The 17,509-nt window shown below is 40.8% G+C and overlaps 1 protein-coding gene and 1 pseudogene across 1 annotated transcript; both read left to right on the top strand.

Annotated features, from left to right (window-relative positions):
- Window positions 1–12,088: 12,088 nt before the first annotated feature.
- On the top strand, window positions 12,089–14,550 carry LOC133899141 (glycolipid transfer protein 2-like). Its single transcript, XM_062340095.1, has 6 exons — window positions 12,089–12,412; window positions 13,136–13,191; window positions 13,341–13,471; window positions 13,575–13,710; window positions 13,905–14,048; window positions 14,145–14,550. The coding sequence occupies exons 1-6, from the start codon at window positions 12,235–12,237 to the stop codon at window positions 14,178–14,180; spliced, it is 681 nt and encodes a 226-aa protein (XP_062196079.1). The 5' UTR covers window positions 12,089–12,234; the 3' UTR covers window positions 14,181–14,550.
- Window positions 14,551–15,687: 1,137 nt separating this feature from the next.
- Window positions 15,688–16,135, top strand: LOC133899395 (plasma membrane ATPase 2-like; annotated as a pseudogene).
- Window positions 16,136–17,509: the final 1,374 nt, after the last annotated feature.

The following is a 17,509-nucleotide window of genomic DNA, read 5'->3' as shown; positions in this document are numbered from 1 at the left end:
CAGGTTCGAGCCGCACGGGGGCGTAATACCCTACTCCTGTATGGATGCTATAACTGTCCTGAGGAAGTCCCTCAAGGATGTTACTGGTTACAAAGATGTTGGTCTAACTATGAGCTTGAGGCCCCTTGTTCTTCGGCAGGAACTGTGCTCAACCTTGCTCACCGTGTCTCTCTTGCGCTGTGTTCTTCGTGTCTACTCTTCGTTGTTGGTGTGTCTCTTGTTGTTGTTTCGTTCCTCAGGATGGCTCTCCCTTTGCTTCTGTGCCGCCGACTGTTTTAAGTACCCGCCGGTCGAGACATGCCCCGAACGGGAAGGAGGGGGCTCGAGTTCCAAGACGTCATAAATGGAAAAGGGCGTCATCATTTCTTCTGGGTGAAGTGACCGGGGGTGGAAAATACGTCGCACGCCAGGTCGCCCATCACCATAAATGCCCTGGCAACGGGCGCCGTGAAGAGGGCCCACCGGGCAGCCGCAGAGCAACCCGGCGTGCTCGCCCTGTCTTGTTCCCCTGCCACAGCAGTGCGGCAGACGGAACGCCTTGATCCTCACGACGTTATCCCGAGACAAGCCGGATGGCGCGGGACGGGACCTGTGCAATTAATGACCCCACGCTTCTCTACCAAAACGTGGCAGGAACTGACGCTGAGCGCGGCGGGAGTAGTTGGAGGCGACAGGCCACGCACGCTCATTAAATGCGGCCTCGGACCTCTGGCTGGTTGACACCTCATCGGTAGGCCCCTCGGGGGCCTTTCTGAGTCGTCGGGGTACCGAGTGCTCAGGGGTACTGTTCGCATCCCCGAGCACTCTCTCCCGAGAATGCCATCTTTGTCCTCGGGGTGCCGGGTGCTCGGAGGTACTGTTCGCCTCCCCGAGCACTTTTGCATGGACCCTCGGGGAACCGAGTGCTCGGGGGCTGCCACGTGCAGCCCCGAGCACTCTCTCCCGAATACTCTTGTACGGACCCTCGGGGAACCGAGTGCTCGGGGGCCGCTGCTCGCGGCCCCAAGCACTCTCTCTCGGAACTTAGCTCTTCTGATCATCGGGGGACTAAGGTGCTCGGGGGTGACCGTACACCTCCCCGAGCACTTTCTTCCCGGTACTTAGACTCTGTGGATCATCAGGGAACTGGAGTGCTCGGGGACCACTGACTGTGGCCCCGAGCACCTTCTCCCGGGACTTGAGCTTTTCTCATCCTATATGAGAGACCTCGCAGGATGGCGCTATGTGGCGGATAGCCGACCTGGCCTCGGGATTCAGGGACCCCTAGTTCCTGATACACCGACAACCCCCAACTCCAAAAGTTAGTCACTGGAAAGAATCTGCACTGATCGAAACATCTGATCCCCAAATCAGAACATCCGATCTTTCAAATCCCAACGGTCAGATTAAAAAAAACAACTCATCGAAACATCTAATGTTTAGATCGAAACATCCGATCCAAAATTAATTCCAAACCAAGAACTCTGATGGATCAGAACATCCAATCAGCACAACCAACATTTAAAAAATGACGATAAATTTTGATCCTGATATCAAATTTTAATGATTTTGACCCTACAAAAGCTTGTTCATAGAACTTCACATCCCTACTGAATTCATGACCTCAATCATATTTGATCGAAACTAGTAACACTTCGAAAGTTGATTCAGACACTTTCACCTATTGTACAAAACTTAATCCCTCAAGATTAAACTATGTACAACATGGAACATGCCAACCACCACTAAGGCTTAGCTACAACCATTTTTCGCCACTAAGGCTGATAACACAAAGGGTTAAATCTAAAACACATTTTAGATACCATGGACTCCTAAAACGAACTCTCAACACATACACATCCCGCACTAAGTACATGGTTTGAGAACTCGACACAACAATCGAGCAACACTTTTGGCAATCCCTCTTGATAGTACGTCTCTTGATACTATAATATGATCTCCCTCCAAACTACTTGAGACCGGTAAAACTAAAAAACATATTCTAATTATACATTTGCCTTGAACAATCTCGTCGGACTTGACGAACACATCATCCAAGCTCCGACGCTTCTCATAACTCTTCAAGGCTCATCATCAACTCCTCTTCTCTTTATGACGATGATCATCCTTGCTTCCATCTTGATCTTCACTCGATCTCCAGAAACTTGATGTAGATCACTTGATTGCTTCCCAGCCACTAAGCATGGAAAACTTCTCTTTTCACATCATATTCATCCAATTCACCACCAAGACATAAACTGTAAGCATCAAGCACATAAGTTATCCACTGAACTTGTTTTGATCTTGCTCTTCTAACTTGGCATTTTGAATATCTTAATTCAACTCATACATTCTTATAAAACCTAACCTCAATTTACTCTCCAACACAAATCATATGGGTTAGTTCATAAAACCTAATTGACAACTTTATACCTTAAGTCACTTGATCTTCACAATTAACTTGACATTCACTCTTTGTTGTCAATCTTTATATGGAACCTAACCCCACTCACTCTCAAACACATAGCATATGTGTCAGCCCATACAACTCAGTTGACAATCTCATATATTTAGTCACTTAATCTTCATAAATAACTTAGCCTCCACGCTTATCGTCAATCTTTTTAGTTTCTCCTTCATGTCATGAGCATCACATAGAGCTCATTCATCTTGATATATCTCTCTTGATCACATGACATTCCTTAATGCATCCATACTCAATCCTCCATGTATTACCTATGGAACAACCTACTAATAATTCTTAATTCAATTGTTAGTCCATAGATATTATCGTTAATTATCAAAATCACACATAGAGGCTAGAGAAACCTTAATGTACATTGCATAAGGTACATTACTTAAAAAATGATTTAGTGAGACACCTTAGTACACACCTATTTACGGAGCTATCTGTGCAAATATTACTACAGACGGCTCCAAGCTAGAACCGTCCGAAAAAATAACAAGAAATAGTTCTCACAGAGTGGAACACTCCAGTTAAGATGGTTCCCGAATAGGACCGTATGTACTAATAGTATAGCCGGTTTCTGTTTAGAACCGTCTCTACAAATGACACAGTACAAATGATTCTTAGATAGAACCATCTATACCAACTGGAACGTCCCACTTCACACTGAGCATTCCACTTCGCAAAGTGTCACATCCCAAAATGTTAATTACAGGATTAAACATGCATAACCATCATGGTGGTATGTTTAATATGATTAGTTATTATTTTGGATATTTCGGGAGTGAAAATGGTATAGGAAGACATTGAAGACCTTAAATACCATGGAGAAAAGAAGAAAGAAATGATGGGAAAATTAGAACAAAATTTAGCAAAAACCCTTTTCGCGGTCTGATCGGGCTCAACCGCGGTCTAATCGCCAGGTGGACAGCCATGTGGGCTTCTCGTGGTCTAACCACCAGTGCACAGAGGCTCCCTTAAGTGATCGATTACCTCTCTCACTCCTCTCTCTCTCATTTGCCCATCTCTCTCTCCCTCTCATTCAATCTCTCACTCTCTCACTCCAACAAACCCTAGAGAGAGCTCCAAATAGACATATCGACGGCTAGAGATTAGAGGTGGGGACTCCCACGAGCTTTCCAAAGGACTTCTCGAAGCTTCTTCCCCCTTTCATTCCCGTCAGAAGGGTTTCCTCGCCATTTCTTCCTCCGCGAGCTCATTCACCCTCCGGGAGTCCAACCAGTGGATCGAAGCTTCCCTAGAGGATTCTGATCCAAATACAAAGTTCCTTTACGCCGAGGTAAACATCCATCTACAGTTTTCTCGTCGTTTCCTAGCCCTAGGCGATTGTCATTTCGATTTTCGCTGCAAAACCCTAGTGAATACTAGGTCCAGATTTTATTTTTGGGGTTTTACGTGTTCGGACCGTGCATGTCATCCAAACAATCATAGAATATGTTCCCTTAGTCTTATGGAGTACTTTGGTGCCCTTCGTTGTCGAAGGTTTCGCTAGAGCCCTCACTAGCGACCCTGCGAAGGTGCTGCCGGCAGGGTCTGGCGGTTTGACCACCACCAGGACCGGTCTGACCGCCAGTAGATCAATTTAAAACATCTAAATTTAGGAGGGTCTATGGTCTGACCGCCACCATGCCTTCGTTCTGATCACTAGAGCCCTAAACTCTCTGCATGCTCGTGGTCTGACCGCCACTTGCACGTCAGTCTAACTACCAGCTCTTCAAGACTTTGTGCACGTAGGTTATCTTATCCGAGGTTTCAAACTTTGGAATTCTAATCATCTGGCTGTCTTTTGCAAATATTTTCGAAACATGATGCTCTATTATTATCCAATCATGCATCATTTGCATATTTTTCATCGTTCATTTGTTTATGCAATACATTTTTGATTTGTTTAGAGAGCGTTACGCCAACGATCCAAACAAGTGAAGGCAACACCAATCTACCTGAGTTATGCGAGTGTTACGCCAGAAGTATCAGTCAAACACCGGAGCAGCAAGATAAACATCTAAGTATATTGCACATTTGTTTGAATTAAATGGAGTCTAAATTGATAAGTTATCGCGTATGTACTTTTGCATGGTTAGCGAGTTAATGTCGGGTTTATATAGGTAGAATCTATATTGAGTTGCATTACTTATATATTGAGCTGTTGGTTATCTATATTCTTGTAGCTTTATTAACTTTGTATACATCTAAGAGTTATTTAAAATACTTAACAATACATAAATTTTTGATAAAAATCGAGAGATAATACAACTATTGTTCGCGAGGTTAGAACTAACTTAATATTTACGAACGCAATGCCCGCCTAAGTGTCAGCTCGTGCATGAATGACGTGACCCCGTCACCCATGGGCGTGGGCCGGCACTCCATCAGACCATGGGGAGTGGAGACTGGGTCATGGGCTTCGGTGGTTCACGGTTGGGCCGCATCGTGGCTGCGTGCCCGCCTAAGTTGGCCGAGTTGGCTTGGGTTGCCGCATCAGTACATCATCGTACCTAGAGAATAATACTATATATAGAATAATTTTTGCACAAAATTTTGAATGTAGTACACCCATGACCCTAAGTGGGCCCACCCTGGTTTTCTCGAATTTTATATATTCGGTTCCTATTCAATTTTATCTTGCAAGGAAATTTACGAAATAAAACTGTGCCTCCAGTACTAGTATGGTTAGCGGTTGCCAATTGATTGATGACAGGTGGAAATAGTATGACACCTATCATTCATGGTTTGCGTCTCAGTCAGTGCAGGTGTGGAACTTAAAAGTCAATATCGAGATATCTCCGATAGTTATAGATAGTGATTATCTTTTAATTGAAAAAACATAATTTTTAAAATTTATGTAAGTCTTGTCATTTATAATTCTCTATACCTTATAAAGAAAAGAGTGCTAAGGTGAGTTGCAATTATTAGCTTTTTATTTCTCCCTTTCAAAAACTAGTACTTTTACCTCTCTCTTTTGTGAGACGTGAAAAATCGTGCTAGTTATAACATTGAGAAATATGCTCTCTCAGTCTAAGATATAGCAACTATATTCAACTATTAGAGATGTTCTCAGTGGTGCTTCTGGCACAAAGAAGTCGTAAAGAAATTAAAACATTGCATGCATGGCCGGCCGCCCAGTATTATTCAACTCATGTTAGTACCTATAATTTAAATAGATTAGGGACTCATCAGCCTTTCCCCAACCATATGATGATATACATGTTAAGAGTGTGCATGTGTCGGGCTGTCATGATGATATATAGCTGGAACGGTCACACTTACATTTCTGGTCTGGCCATGAGACAGTAGCCATCACTTACATTTCACAGGGGGGGGGGGGGGGGGGAGCAGTAGCCATCACTTGCGTAATGAGCTGCAGCCAATTCCATCACCATTGCATTTCAGTTCAGCTCATTTCCCAGCATGCATGTTAATGGCCTCCTCTGCTTTACCTAAACGACGACTAGATTGTGCAGGCAGGTGCACAATTAATACAGTATTATACTGTCAAGACAAAGGCAGGCAGCAACAATTGAATTAAGGAGGTCAGTAAGAATGATGCAGCTACGTACACCCTTTCTCTATCGCTGCTGTGCTGCTGTTAAACCACCGGTTCTCAAACATTTCTGGGGCGACCTCTACATCTCGACCGGCCCAACATCAAAGCCCGAATCCATGATACTGCCTCAAAGCCCGCAAGAGGAGCTAAATACTGTTTGTCCTTTCTCTTCTCTTCTCTTCTTTTCTGGTGCCATGAAGGGTTCATACGTATCCATCCACACTTGTTATTCTTTAGATGAACTCCTTCGAATCCTTCAGAGATGCATGGCATATCCACTCATGAATTTGACATATTTTCTTTTCTTTGGAGAATGTCAAGGCAGTTCATTGAGAATCTATGTTTTTTAATCCTCTGCAACTTATACTGACATCATAAATTCATAAGTAACCCTCTGCTTGCACAGTCTACTGCCTACCTTGTTAATGTGTTTAGTTTCTAGATACATGTGCCTGCCTGTTCAGATATTCAGATTACTCAAACATGAAATTATGCTGCTAGCTGCTGTCTCTTCGGAGACATCCGATAAAAAATTATGCTGCTGCTGCTGCCGATCCAATTTCTAAAAGACGCAAAAAGAATGAATTTTGCTACCGCCAATTTTCCAACCAAAGGTTCGCACAGATGTATTTTTATTTTATCCTTTTTGTGCGAGGAACAAATGTGCAGACCGTTTCTGTTTCATCAGGTCCCTAATCAACACAGGCTGCATTACATACATCCATACACCATATGTGCTCCCTAGCTAGTCCCTCCTCCTCCACTGTTTAAAATGTAGCTGCTAGGACACCAGTCCTAATATTATTGCCTCGTACCATTTTCTAAGATTCCACAGCAAAATGTCATTACACACACACCACTGATTTATCAATATACTAACATGGAAACTGCAAATTGCGAAATCAGCATCTTTATCCAATCTTATCACAATGTTACACTATTATATATGCACACATACATCCAAGTTAAACTCTCTCAAGAAGCAAAGCACTCTCATAGGCTACATATGTCAACAGAAGAAGTCATGTGATGCACATATTTTAGGGGCTGTAAAGAAAAGGGTACAATTGGTTCTCACAATTGCCGTAGAGTGGTGCGGGACATGCCTGATTGCTGATATACAAGCATACATGATAGGTGGTTATCACAGTTTTTTCTTTATTCGATTATATACAAATATTGGTTGACTTTGCTTTGGCAAATGTGTGGCTGTTAATGTGGAATCGGGGTCAGATTCTGTGGGTTCAGCTAGTTTACCTGCAGGCTGATACACTCCACTGGCATTTGGTAAGTTTAATATTTCAGAAGTCAGAATCTCATGCCACCTTTTCCTTCTTGCCTGAAGACAGTACTTTGGGTGAAGAGATTCAGAGTGGCTGGAGATTAGGGAAATCGAGAAAGATTTATCAGAGTCAATTACTCTTTTGAGCCTGCAGTAGCCCGCTGATTGAAGTGGCTTAATAATTATGATCAGAATTAGATGCATAAATGTCACGTCATGACGTCCGTGGATGGTCAGCAGCTCAAGGAATCCGTTTCTGGAGACATGAATGCATGCATGGATTTGCCGTGGTTATCTGAGCATGGAAAGGATGTTGGAAAAGACAAGGGCTAACGACATTGTCAACACTCTGGATTCCGGAAGAATCGAATCAGCATCGGTTGCACTAAAACCGGAATTAAAGATGTATTATTGCCTGTTTTTAAATTTTTATGCACGAATAATAAATAAGCCGCTAAGAATCGGCACTAAAAATATTTATCAATACGGTTCATGGCTAGAATAGCCACTGATACATTAGTTCTGGTTTCAGTCACGAACCGGTATTGATAAACTAGTATCAGTTCTAGCTCTAGGCATGAACTAACATTGATGTATACTGTCGGTTTGTCAGTATCAGTATTGTTTCTAGTTACGATCCGACACTAATGATCGCTGCTGTCACAGTTTATTTAAAAAAAATCATAACTTTTTCACACGAAGTCAGATTCCGCTTTATATGAAAATTATAACCCTCGACGAGATATATAACTTTGTAGCTAATAACTTTTTAATTTGAGGTCATTTAACTACCAAATAATCTAAACAAAGTTTCAGCTGTGTTCGATGATAACTTATCTTAAAAAATTCATAACGTTTTCATACAAAGTCAGATGCAGACAAACTTTATATGAAAATTATAGCTCTCGATGAGATCTACAACTTTGTAGTTGATCATTTTTTTATTTGAGGTCATTTAGATGTCCATATAGATATTCAAATGTTCGGTCAGAAGATGTCAAAATGATTGATTTTGCTATTATAATCGAGAACAAACGATAGCTGAGATAGTTAAAGCGGTCACGCACGAGGGTCAGCTATGAGGTTGGAGTTCGAGTCCTAGTTGTCGTATGTGAGCAAAAATTGTGTGACTTTTGTGCGATGGGGAGAGCAGTGTGATTGGTCAGCTGCCTCTAGTTGCAAAAAAAAAAAAATCTTGCTTTTTTCGGCCCTAAAAAGTTTGAATCAGGGGAAACCATATCAATACTGGTTGGTGGCTTCAACCAGCACTGATAGTTGGACTATCAATGTCGGTTGGAGCCATCAATCGACACTGATATGTTTTTTAGTATCGGTTCCAGACCCAGTACTGATAGTCACTGTCTATAAATACCGAGTAATTAGTGGCGGTTCAAAATCTGCTACTGATAGCGATTTTGAACCGTCACTAATATCATGTTCTGCCGTAGTGCGAAGCTCAAGTTATATTTGATTCCCATTGACCAATGACTAAATGCAAGATGCACTGCTTCTGAACTTTTTTAAACACCAATATTAGATTTAAAAAACGATAATGATGATGGTGTCATGATGATGATATTATAATTAAGTACTCAAGTAGAACACTTGTCAGCAAGATAAGTATGCGAACATTAGGCTTATGTGTGTCATTTGGATAAAAAAAATAGGCCTGTAGGATTTGTAAAGTATTGTGGAAGCGTATAACCCTAAAGAGACGCGTCATGTTTATTTATAGGAGCCAGCAAACACCGCTGGTGTGGTTTACAAGTTGGTTTACAAACATGATTCTAATCTATCTCCAATCTCTATCTACTACGAGTACAATTCAAATGACAAGTTACAACAGATTCTAACTTATCTAATAACTCTATCTCTAACAGCCCCCCGTCACAATTTACACAAGTTAAGATTGTGTTTAAATCCTTCTAGCTGTCGAGCTAAATGAGGTTTAGTAAATCTATCTACAATTTGATCTTCTGAAGATACAAATTGAATATCTAATAGCTTGTGTGCAACGTGCTCTCGTACAAAATAATAATCAGTTTCAATGTGCTTAGTCGTTGCATGAAAACTAGTATGTACTCCTGGGTGTATGTACTCCCACATCTCATATACCACTTTTACACGTGTGTTATACTTCTTTATCACTTTAAATATACTTCATTAGTAATTATAAGATACTACAATACAAATCCCACGAAAATTTTTATGAAATTCCATGATTTTTATCATAATTTACGTATATACTTCTTTTATGTATAAAAAAGAGGATATAGCAAAAATGAAAGGCTAACATTGAATTTTTTTTCATACAACTCATATTGGAGTATCTTAGAATTAGTATTAGAGTATACTCTAATATGAGTTGTATACTCTAATACTAATTCTAAGATACTCCAATATGAGTTGTATGAAAAAAAATTCAATGTTAGCCTTTCATTTTTTGCTATATCCTCTTTTTTATACATAAAAGAAGTATATACGTAAATTATGATAAAAATCATGGAATTTCATAATTTTTTTTTGTGGGATTTGTATTGTAGTATCTTATAATTACTAATGAAATATATTTAAAATGATAAAGAAGTATAACACACGTGTAAAAGTGGTATATGAGAGGTGGAAGTATATACACCCAGGAGTACATACTAGTTTTCCTATATATATATATATATATATATATATATATATATATATATATATATATATATATATATATATATCACCGATGTTGTCACACCAAAGATGTGCTACTGGTGGATGAGACAAGCCAAAGCCTTATACTCTGCATCTGTACTTAGATCTCGTAGCAGTCGTCTACTTCTATGCACACTGAGATATAAGATTTGATCCCAAGAATACAACAAAACCCCTAATAGATCGTCAATCATCTAGACAACAAGCACAATCTGTATCTAAAAAGGCACTGACTAGCATAGAATTGTACTTACTAAATTTTATCCTAATATTTAAAGTAGCTCTTAGGTACCACAATATTCTTTTAACTGCTGACCAATGTAGCTCAGTTGGAGAGAGCAGAACTTGGCAAACCTTATTTACTGGAAAACAAATATTTCGACGTGTCAAAATTAAATATTGTAGCTTATTTACTGATGATAGATGTTTGACCATCCAACTGCCCAGTCTCTTAGCAAAGCGATCATCTACTCCTTTCCAATTAGCATTACTTAGTTTCTAGTAGTGGATTGGAATGGCAAGGTACCTCAATGGTAATTGACCCATCGCACACCCAAATACTTATGTATATTGTCCAACTTCGTCTTATGCATCCCAAAACAAAATAGTTTATTTTTTATGAAAATTGATTTTGAGACCAAACATTGTTTGAAAGCATAAAGTAAGAGCTTCATGTTCGAGCCTTTTCCAAGTCATGGTTCATAAATATGATGATGTCATCTACATATTGAAGGATGGATAGTCCGTCCTCAATCAAATGCGGCACAACCCCTCTAGCCAGGCCATTAGATTTTGCTCTCTCTATGAAAATTGCTAGCATGTCCGCCATGATGTTAAACAATACTAGAGAAAGGGGTCATCCTGGCGTACTCCTTTTTTGTTTGGAAGTAAGGGCCGATGTTGTCATTTACTTTGATGGCCACACTACCTCTGAGATGAAGTTCTCTACCTAGGAGCACCACGTCTGGGACCAACCTTTTATCCAAAAAGTTTGTATGAGAAAAGGCCATTTGACCTTATCATATACCTTTTCAATGTCAATTTTGAGAACGACACCGTTCAATTTCCTATGGTGAAGTTTATGGATTGTTTCACGTAAGATTACCATCCCTTCTAGCACATTTCTCCCCTTAAGAAAAATTGTTTGTGCTGGGCGGATTGCCTTATCCCAATTGTGAAATGAATAACCCTTCTGAGCCGCATCATGTTTATTTATAGTAGCCAGCGAACCACGCCAGCTGTGTTTATTAATAGGAGCCAGCGAACTCCGCCGCGCGTGGTTTACAAACATGATTCTAATTTATCTCCAATCTCTATCTACTATGAATACAATTCAAATGACATGTTACAACAGATTCTAACTTATCTAATAACTCTATCTCTAACAGGATTGGGTAAAAGAATTAAGATTTTAATCTTGATAAGTTGTTGTATATGTTTGGTCTCAATTGGTTATTTTCTGGTCAAATGATATGTATACTTCATGTAAATTGTAAAAGTAAATTTCAAAAATCTATAACTATTTAAACACATGTTATAAAAAATTACAATGTATAGTGATCATTTCAAAAACCTACAACTATTTTGACACATGTTGCAAAAAACTACAACTTTCTCATCGCGGACCCACCTACGATCCTTTGGCAACAAGTGAACCCACGATTAATCCTCATACTATATGTCATAGATGATGATAGGTGAACTACAGTGATAAAGTTATAATTTTTTGTAATATTTATTAAAATAGTTGTAGGTTTTTGATACGGGCACAAAACAACATAATTGTCTAATAGGAAAAATCTAATTTTTAGTGTACGAGTTTCCGTGGAGAATGTATATATGCTTTTACAAGCTGGAGTTGGATGTAGATTGCCAATGGTTTTCACTAAAACTAAAATATAACAAGGTTCCTATAACATGTAGACATCAATGCGTGAACTGTTAAACAAGTCCAGGCCAGCTGCATCAAACAAATAAATCATCTCCAAGACGAGTAAAGACAGGAACCACCACCCATATTTTACTCTCAATAATACGCCATTTGCTGTTCTGACTTCACATAGAGGGATGTGAACAACAACACCAGGACACACTATTTCTTTTTTTAAAATGAAAAAGACAGAAACAAGAAGTTGACCTCATCATTTGTCCCAAGAAATGTCAGCTAATGAGCAACTGAATGTGTGTGTACAAGTAGTGGATTAGTTGAGCCATGGGGGTTCAGATAAGGTAGTAGGAGGACAGATGAAGCGAAGAAGGGAGGAGATGGGCAAGGGCAAGTCTGAGCTGAGGTTGGCCATGGAGGGGCTCTCCTTCTTCAGTTCAGGAGATGGGAAGGAGGACCAGGAGCAGGTGCAGGAGCAGCCAAGGTCATCCACCATGGATCTCCTCTGTGTCTCCAAGCAGCTCATCCATGTCCTTGGTTAGTTAATGATGTTCTTTCATTTGCAAGTACTATACTGGTTTTTATTTTTTTATTGGGGTCGATTTATTTTCAGGATGATTTAGCTCTTCTAATGTTTTTGTGAGGAGCCATCCTTATTTTATTTTGTTTGTATAAATGTTCTCTGTGTTCAGGAGAAGTACTGTTCGTATTCAGAGTCTTACTTTGCACTGAGCATGTGAGCATAAGCTAGAGAACAAAGAAATAATTTGCCATTTTTGGATGCAGGTGCTGTGTGCATGTGTTGTGGGTCAGGTTTAGCACTCCTCATTGTGTTGCCATGTGTGGTTGGAGAATTTTGCATAAACCCTTTATACCTTGTTTGTTTCTTAGAGCGAATGAATGCCTCAACTGAATAAGTGGCAACAGAGACCTTTGACCTTTTTCTTTCATGATGCCATGAAATTGGAAATGGAGATGGAGATGCCCATGGAAACCCATGTAAAATGGGGAAAGGAGAAACTTTGGAAATCACTTTTGCAGATAAATATTTCTTTTAGGTTTGCACAAAGTGATTTAGTAGAATACCTCTCCCGAAGTAATTTCTTTTTGAGATGCCAAAGTACTAGTTATTGATTTGGTACCAATGTATCAAACTCACATGCTAATCCATTCAGCTGTTCCTTTTTCCGTTTGCTACCCTCTATTATGTATCTGAAAAATCAGGTTGAACTGACAAACACTACTTTTTTGTTGGTGAAGATGAGATTGGACCAACGTTGCTAGTCCTGAGGCAAGACATTCAGCAAAATGTCCAGGTAATTGATCTCTCTATGCAAGATGCCCTTCTGATCTGAACAAGCCACCCAACTGTAGACAATTGACTCCCATGTTTCTCTGCACTTATCACTTCATCTGTTCAAATTCAAGTCATTAATCAAGAATTCCAATTCTGCAATTTTCCCAGAGATTAGAAGAACTGCATGCAAAAGATCCTTCCAAATATGTGAGCTTAACGGCGATAGTGACCGAGGAAGTGGAGGAAGGGACATCAAAGAAGACCAACAGCTGCACCAGAGCTATCATCTGGCTGGCTAGGTACACTGAGTGATTTCTAGTATTTGTTTGTCATTCATGTTTACCACGTCCATCCTGTTGCAAACCTTCATTATGAAATGTGTTGTGACATGGCTCAATTCAGGTCAATAAATTTTTCAAAATATTTACTGGAAAGGCTGGTGAAAACCCCTGATTCGAGCCTGGAAGAGGTTGTGGAAGAAGCATATAGATGTACTCTGAAGCCATGGCATGGCTGGATCTCATCAGCTGCTTACAAGGTATCACTTGATTCATTCTGCACTCCGATAAATTACTTTTTTAAAAAACAAAAATTTGAGAAGTACAGCAATTGAATTTATGAAATTTGTTCAGTAGTTACATTTATGATCATGCTTGCAGAGCTAACTCTGCAATCTGTACGTCTTGATTTGTCCACTGACCTCATCTGTTGAGCATAGTTGCAAACTGTCAGGTAGCATTGAAGCTCGTCCCAGAAAAAGAGATCTTCATAGCGCTGTTGATAGGGAATTGCCAAGAGTTTGAGGATCTAGCAGAAGATGTGAAGATCTTGACCGATACTGTTAAGCCCCTTTTAGAGGAGATCGATGCCATTTTGGTCAGAGTTTCTAATTAACCACAAGTGTGTTTACTAAGATTCAAGTTCCAATGAAAGGTCAGAATTTGCTCATACAGTCTGTATATGAATTTGCAGGCTAAGCACAACTTGGACAAGCTCAAATGCTCTTAAGACACAAGAGTTGCCCATCACCTGATGACTGTACATAACTGCAGAAGCTAATTAACCTAGCTTTGCTTGGTCCTTGTAAAACCGAAATGGTCTTGTTTTTGGGTGTTTGCTTGTAGATTTCAAGTGACAAATTGAATGTGAAAGAAGTGTTGAGTGTGTTCCTGTACTTGTAGTTTTAGTGGATGCACACCCTTACAGCCCAGGCTCTTCGGCTCGATTAGTTCATGTTTTCTTCTTAGTACAAAATTACCTAGTTCTTCCTAGCTAGGTAGTCTGGTATTCTTGTCCTTGTAGTTTTAGTGGATGTTATCTGAAACTCAGAGGATTGATACATTTGGTACATGGATAAATCTTCTCTCCCCTTTTGTCCCGTCCCTTCTTTTCATCAAGGATGTATCTTTCTCATGACTTGAAAGACTGCAAGAAGGTGAAAATGGTCGTTTTTTTACCCATTTGTCTTCCATGCATCAATCACCTAGAAAGTAAAGTGGAACCTATATATTATCCACTCAAATTAAAAAGAGTAGAAACTACTGAAATGTCACATCTCGATTCATGCTTGACGGCACTAACTGCCAATAATTTTCTCTTGCTGTTTTGTTCCTTTGCTCTTTCCGGCTGCAAGATACAAACTGAAGAAAGCATGAGTTGCACCTAATCTCTGGATGACGATCAGCTCCATCGATTAGCCACTTGCACTCTCACAAAACGACAATAATAATCGAAGGTTTGGTTTGGTTTGTTTCGTAGCTGTTTAATTTGTCAGCACAAAGCTGCAGTATATTTTTCATTATTAACTGAAATTACACGTATATTTGCGCACGTCTTCGTCCTCACTTTTTTTTTTAAAAAAAAATTGTGCAAATCTGATCGTTTGAAAGAGAGGGGGGAAGATAGTGCAACTTGTTGAGAGTTGAGACGTGGTTCGACGATCATCCATCCTCCGTTTTTTTTAATTTTTACACTCGACTCCATTTGTCAAATTCTGAAAATGAATTAAGTAAATTATATGGGAGTTGCGAATGAATTAAGACCAGGGCCAAGAAGTTCACAAGTACAAAAGTTCAGACAGGGCCAAGAAAAATACCATTTTGGGCTGATTTATTTCTGCGCTTTCGGGCTCCAAAGTAGTGGGCTTTGTGTGGGCTAGCACAGAGATCAAGTTGATACCCGGGCCAAGAAAAGAGTTAATTCACATCCTTAAAAAAGAGATAATTAAAACTTAAAGTGCCTAAAGCATTTTTTTTCTTTTAATCTTATTTTCCATTACTCTAAGAAAAAACTTTACCTGTAAGCATCTTAGAGCATCTATAAGAAACTTTCTAAAACTCACCCCCTATATCCTCATATAGTGAGCCTTTCCAATAATATCCCCTTTGTAAATTTCCTTTCCCTCCAAGAGACTCCCATTACCCATTCTCTATATTTCCTCTCCTGTGTCACCGACGGGTGGACCTCACATGTCATCTCTCTCTCTCTTTTCTCTTTTTTTTCTCTCCCCCTTTCCTCTTCACTTGGTGTGTCGTACCAGTAGGTGCCGGAGAAGAGCAAGGAGAGCGTCGGTGACCCATGGCAGTTCATTGGCCTCCTGCCACTATTGGACCCACTGAGGCACGACAACATGGAGACCATACGCCAGGCTCTCCATCTCGACGTCAATGTCAAGATGATCACCAACGACCAGCTAGCCATCGGCAAGGAGACTGCGCGCTGCCTCGGCATGGGCAGCAACATGTATCCCTCCACCAACCTACTCGACAACAAGTCCAGCGAGATGGGCGGCCTCCCTGTTGACGAGCTCATCGAGAAGGCCGATGACTTCGCGCGAGGTGTTCCCTGAGCACAAGTATGAGATCATGAAGCGGCTGCAGGACCGGAAGCACATATGCGGCATGACCAGTGATGGCGTGAACGATGCACCGATGCTGAAAAAGGCCGACATCGGCATCGAGTAGCAACGATAGCTACAAGTCTCTGCTGGACTGAGCACTAGATATCCTCTTCACACCCTGACAAAGAAGGCCCGCCTAGGGGACCTCGCCATGTCGCAGTGGCTGCGCGGCGACATCCTGCTCCCCTACGACCCGTTCCGTCCTGCACACCCGCCGCCAGACTGTCGTGCCCAGAGCGTCGCGATGCGGCTGCTCCCTCCGTCGCGGATGTCGAAGCTGGGTAAGGGAGGCAATGCGCATAAGTCGTTGAGGATGCAGGCGGGTGGGAGTAGGTAGGTGGACTCAGGTGAGATTGAGAGTCTGACTGATTCCCTATTTCTAGCTAGGATGTAGGAGGATATTGAGAATTTCTAAATATTGGGGACTATATAAGTACCTGTTGGAGAGTTTTTAATACAAAATTCTTAAATTCAACTATAAAGAGTTATATAAGGCTTCTTTTAGAGGCGCTCTTAGATTCTATTCTTCGTAACTCTTCTTTTTAGATCTATTGTTAACTACTACTGGTACCTTTAACTTGATTTCACAATACCTGAGTACTGATTCCCTAATAACTACTGTCATAAATACTTGAGAATTCAGAGTTCCAACAAAAGCCATTAAAATACAGAGCTGAAAAGAAGATGGCAAAGTAACTTTTAACTAGCAACCGAATGAACCGATACAGGCTGAATCTAAGTAGTAGTGCTGAAGTACATTAGTACAGGGGAATACTGTGAAAATGAAGAATTGAAGATGCACATATATACTTGAATAAATCGCCTTCTCTGCAGGGGTCCAACGGACCAATCCACATATAATTGTCATGTTTCTGCTGTTCTTCTTGCACACTGTGCTGATTGCTGAATCCTAGCTGAGAAGCTCGATTGGTTTTCTGCCTCAGTGCTCTACCCTGTATGTGGTCAGCAGTCAGCCCAAGTTCCCAGCTGCTCTAATCTCACAGAGCTAACAAGTCCATGCACTGCATTGCTCTGCATGCAGAAAGAAGCCATGATGAGGATGATATGCTCTACCTAGCTTAGGCCTTAGGGAGTAGGTGGCTATGTGAACAAGAACACTCCTACAGTATTACCTATGCAGTAGTAGGGTAGGTGCCTAGGCCTGCAGTTTCAAAGTGTTGGATTCTTGGGTCCAAAAGCAGTTCGTTGTTAGGCAGATAGGCAGAGGCAGTGGAGAAGGCCATAGGCAGCAGCTACTGAGCTGAGGCTGAGGCGTTGGCATTTGCTTAACCAATCTTCACCACTTGAGTTTGATCATCTCCATCTCATTCTCAGACTCAGACATCACCACCTCACCTTACCTTGCCTTGGGAAACCAAATATCCCTTTTGGTTTTCTGCATGCATGCTCGTCAGATCAGCAAGCAAGGCTTTATTCA

This window comes from Phragmites australis, chromosome 18, assembly GCF_958298935.1.
Source record: "Phragmites australis chromosome 18, lpPhrAust1.1, whole genome shotgun sequence".
Lineage (NCBI taxonomy): Eukaryota > Viridiplantae > Streptophyta > Magnoliopsida > Poales > Poaceae > Phragmites > Phragmites australis.
The sequence above is the reverse complement of the archived record's forward strand: the minus strand, read 5'-3'. Positions and strand labels throughout refer to the sequence as shown.

Bases quoted from the DNA above. Each gene is read 5' to 3' on its own strand.
- LOC133899141 (XM_062340095.1), top strand. From the start codon at position 12,235: ATGAAGCGAAGAAGGGAGGAGATGGGCAAGGGCAAGTCTGAGCTGAGG. The intron at 12,413-13,135 runs GTTAGTTAATGA...TTGTTGGTGAAG, and splicing joins GCAGCTCATCCATGTCCTTG to ATGAGATTGGACCAACGTTG. The intron at 13,711-13,904 runs GTATCACTTGAT...GCAAACTGTCAG, and splicing joins TCTCATCAGCTGCTTACAAG to GTAGCATTGAAGCTCGTCCC.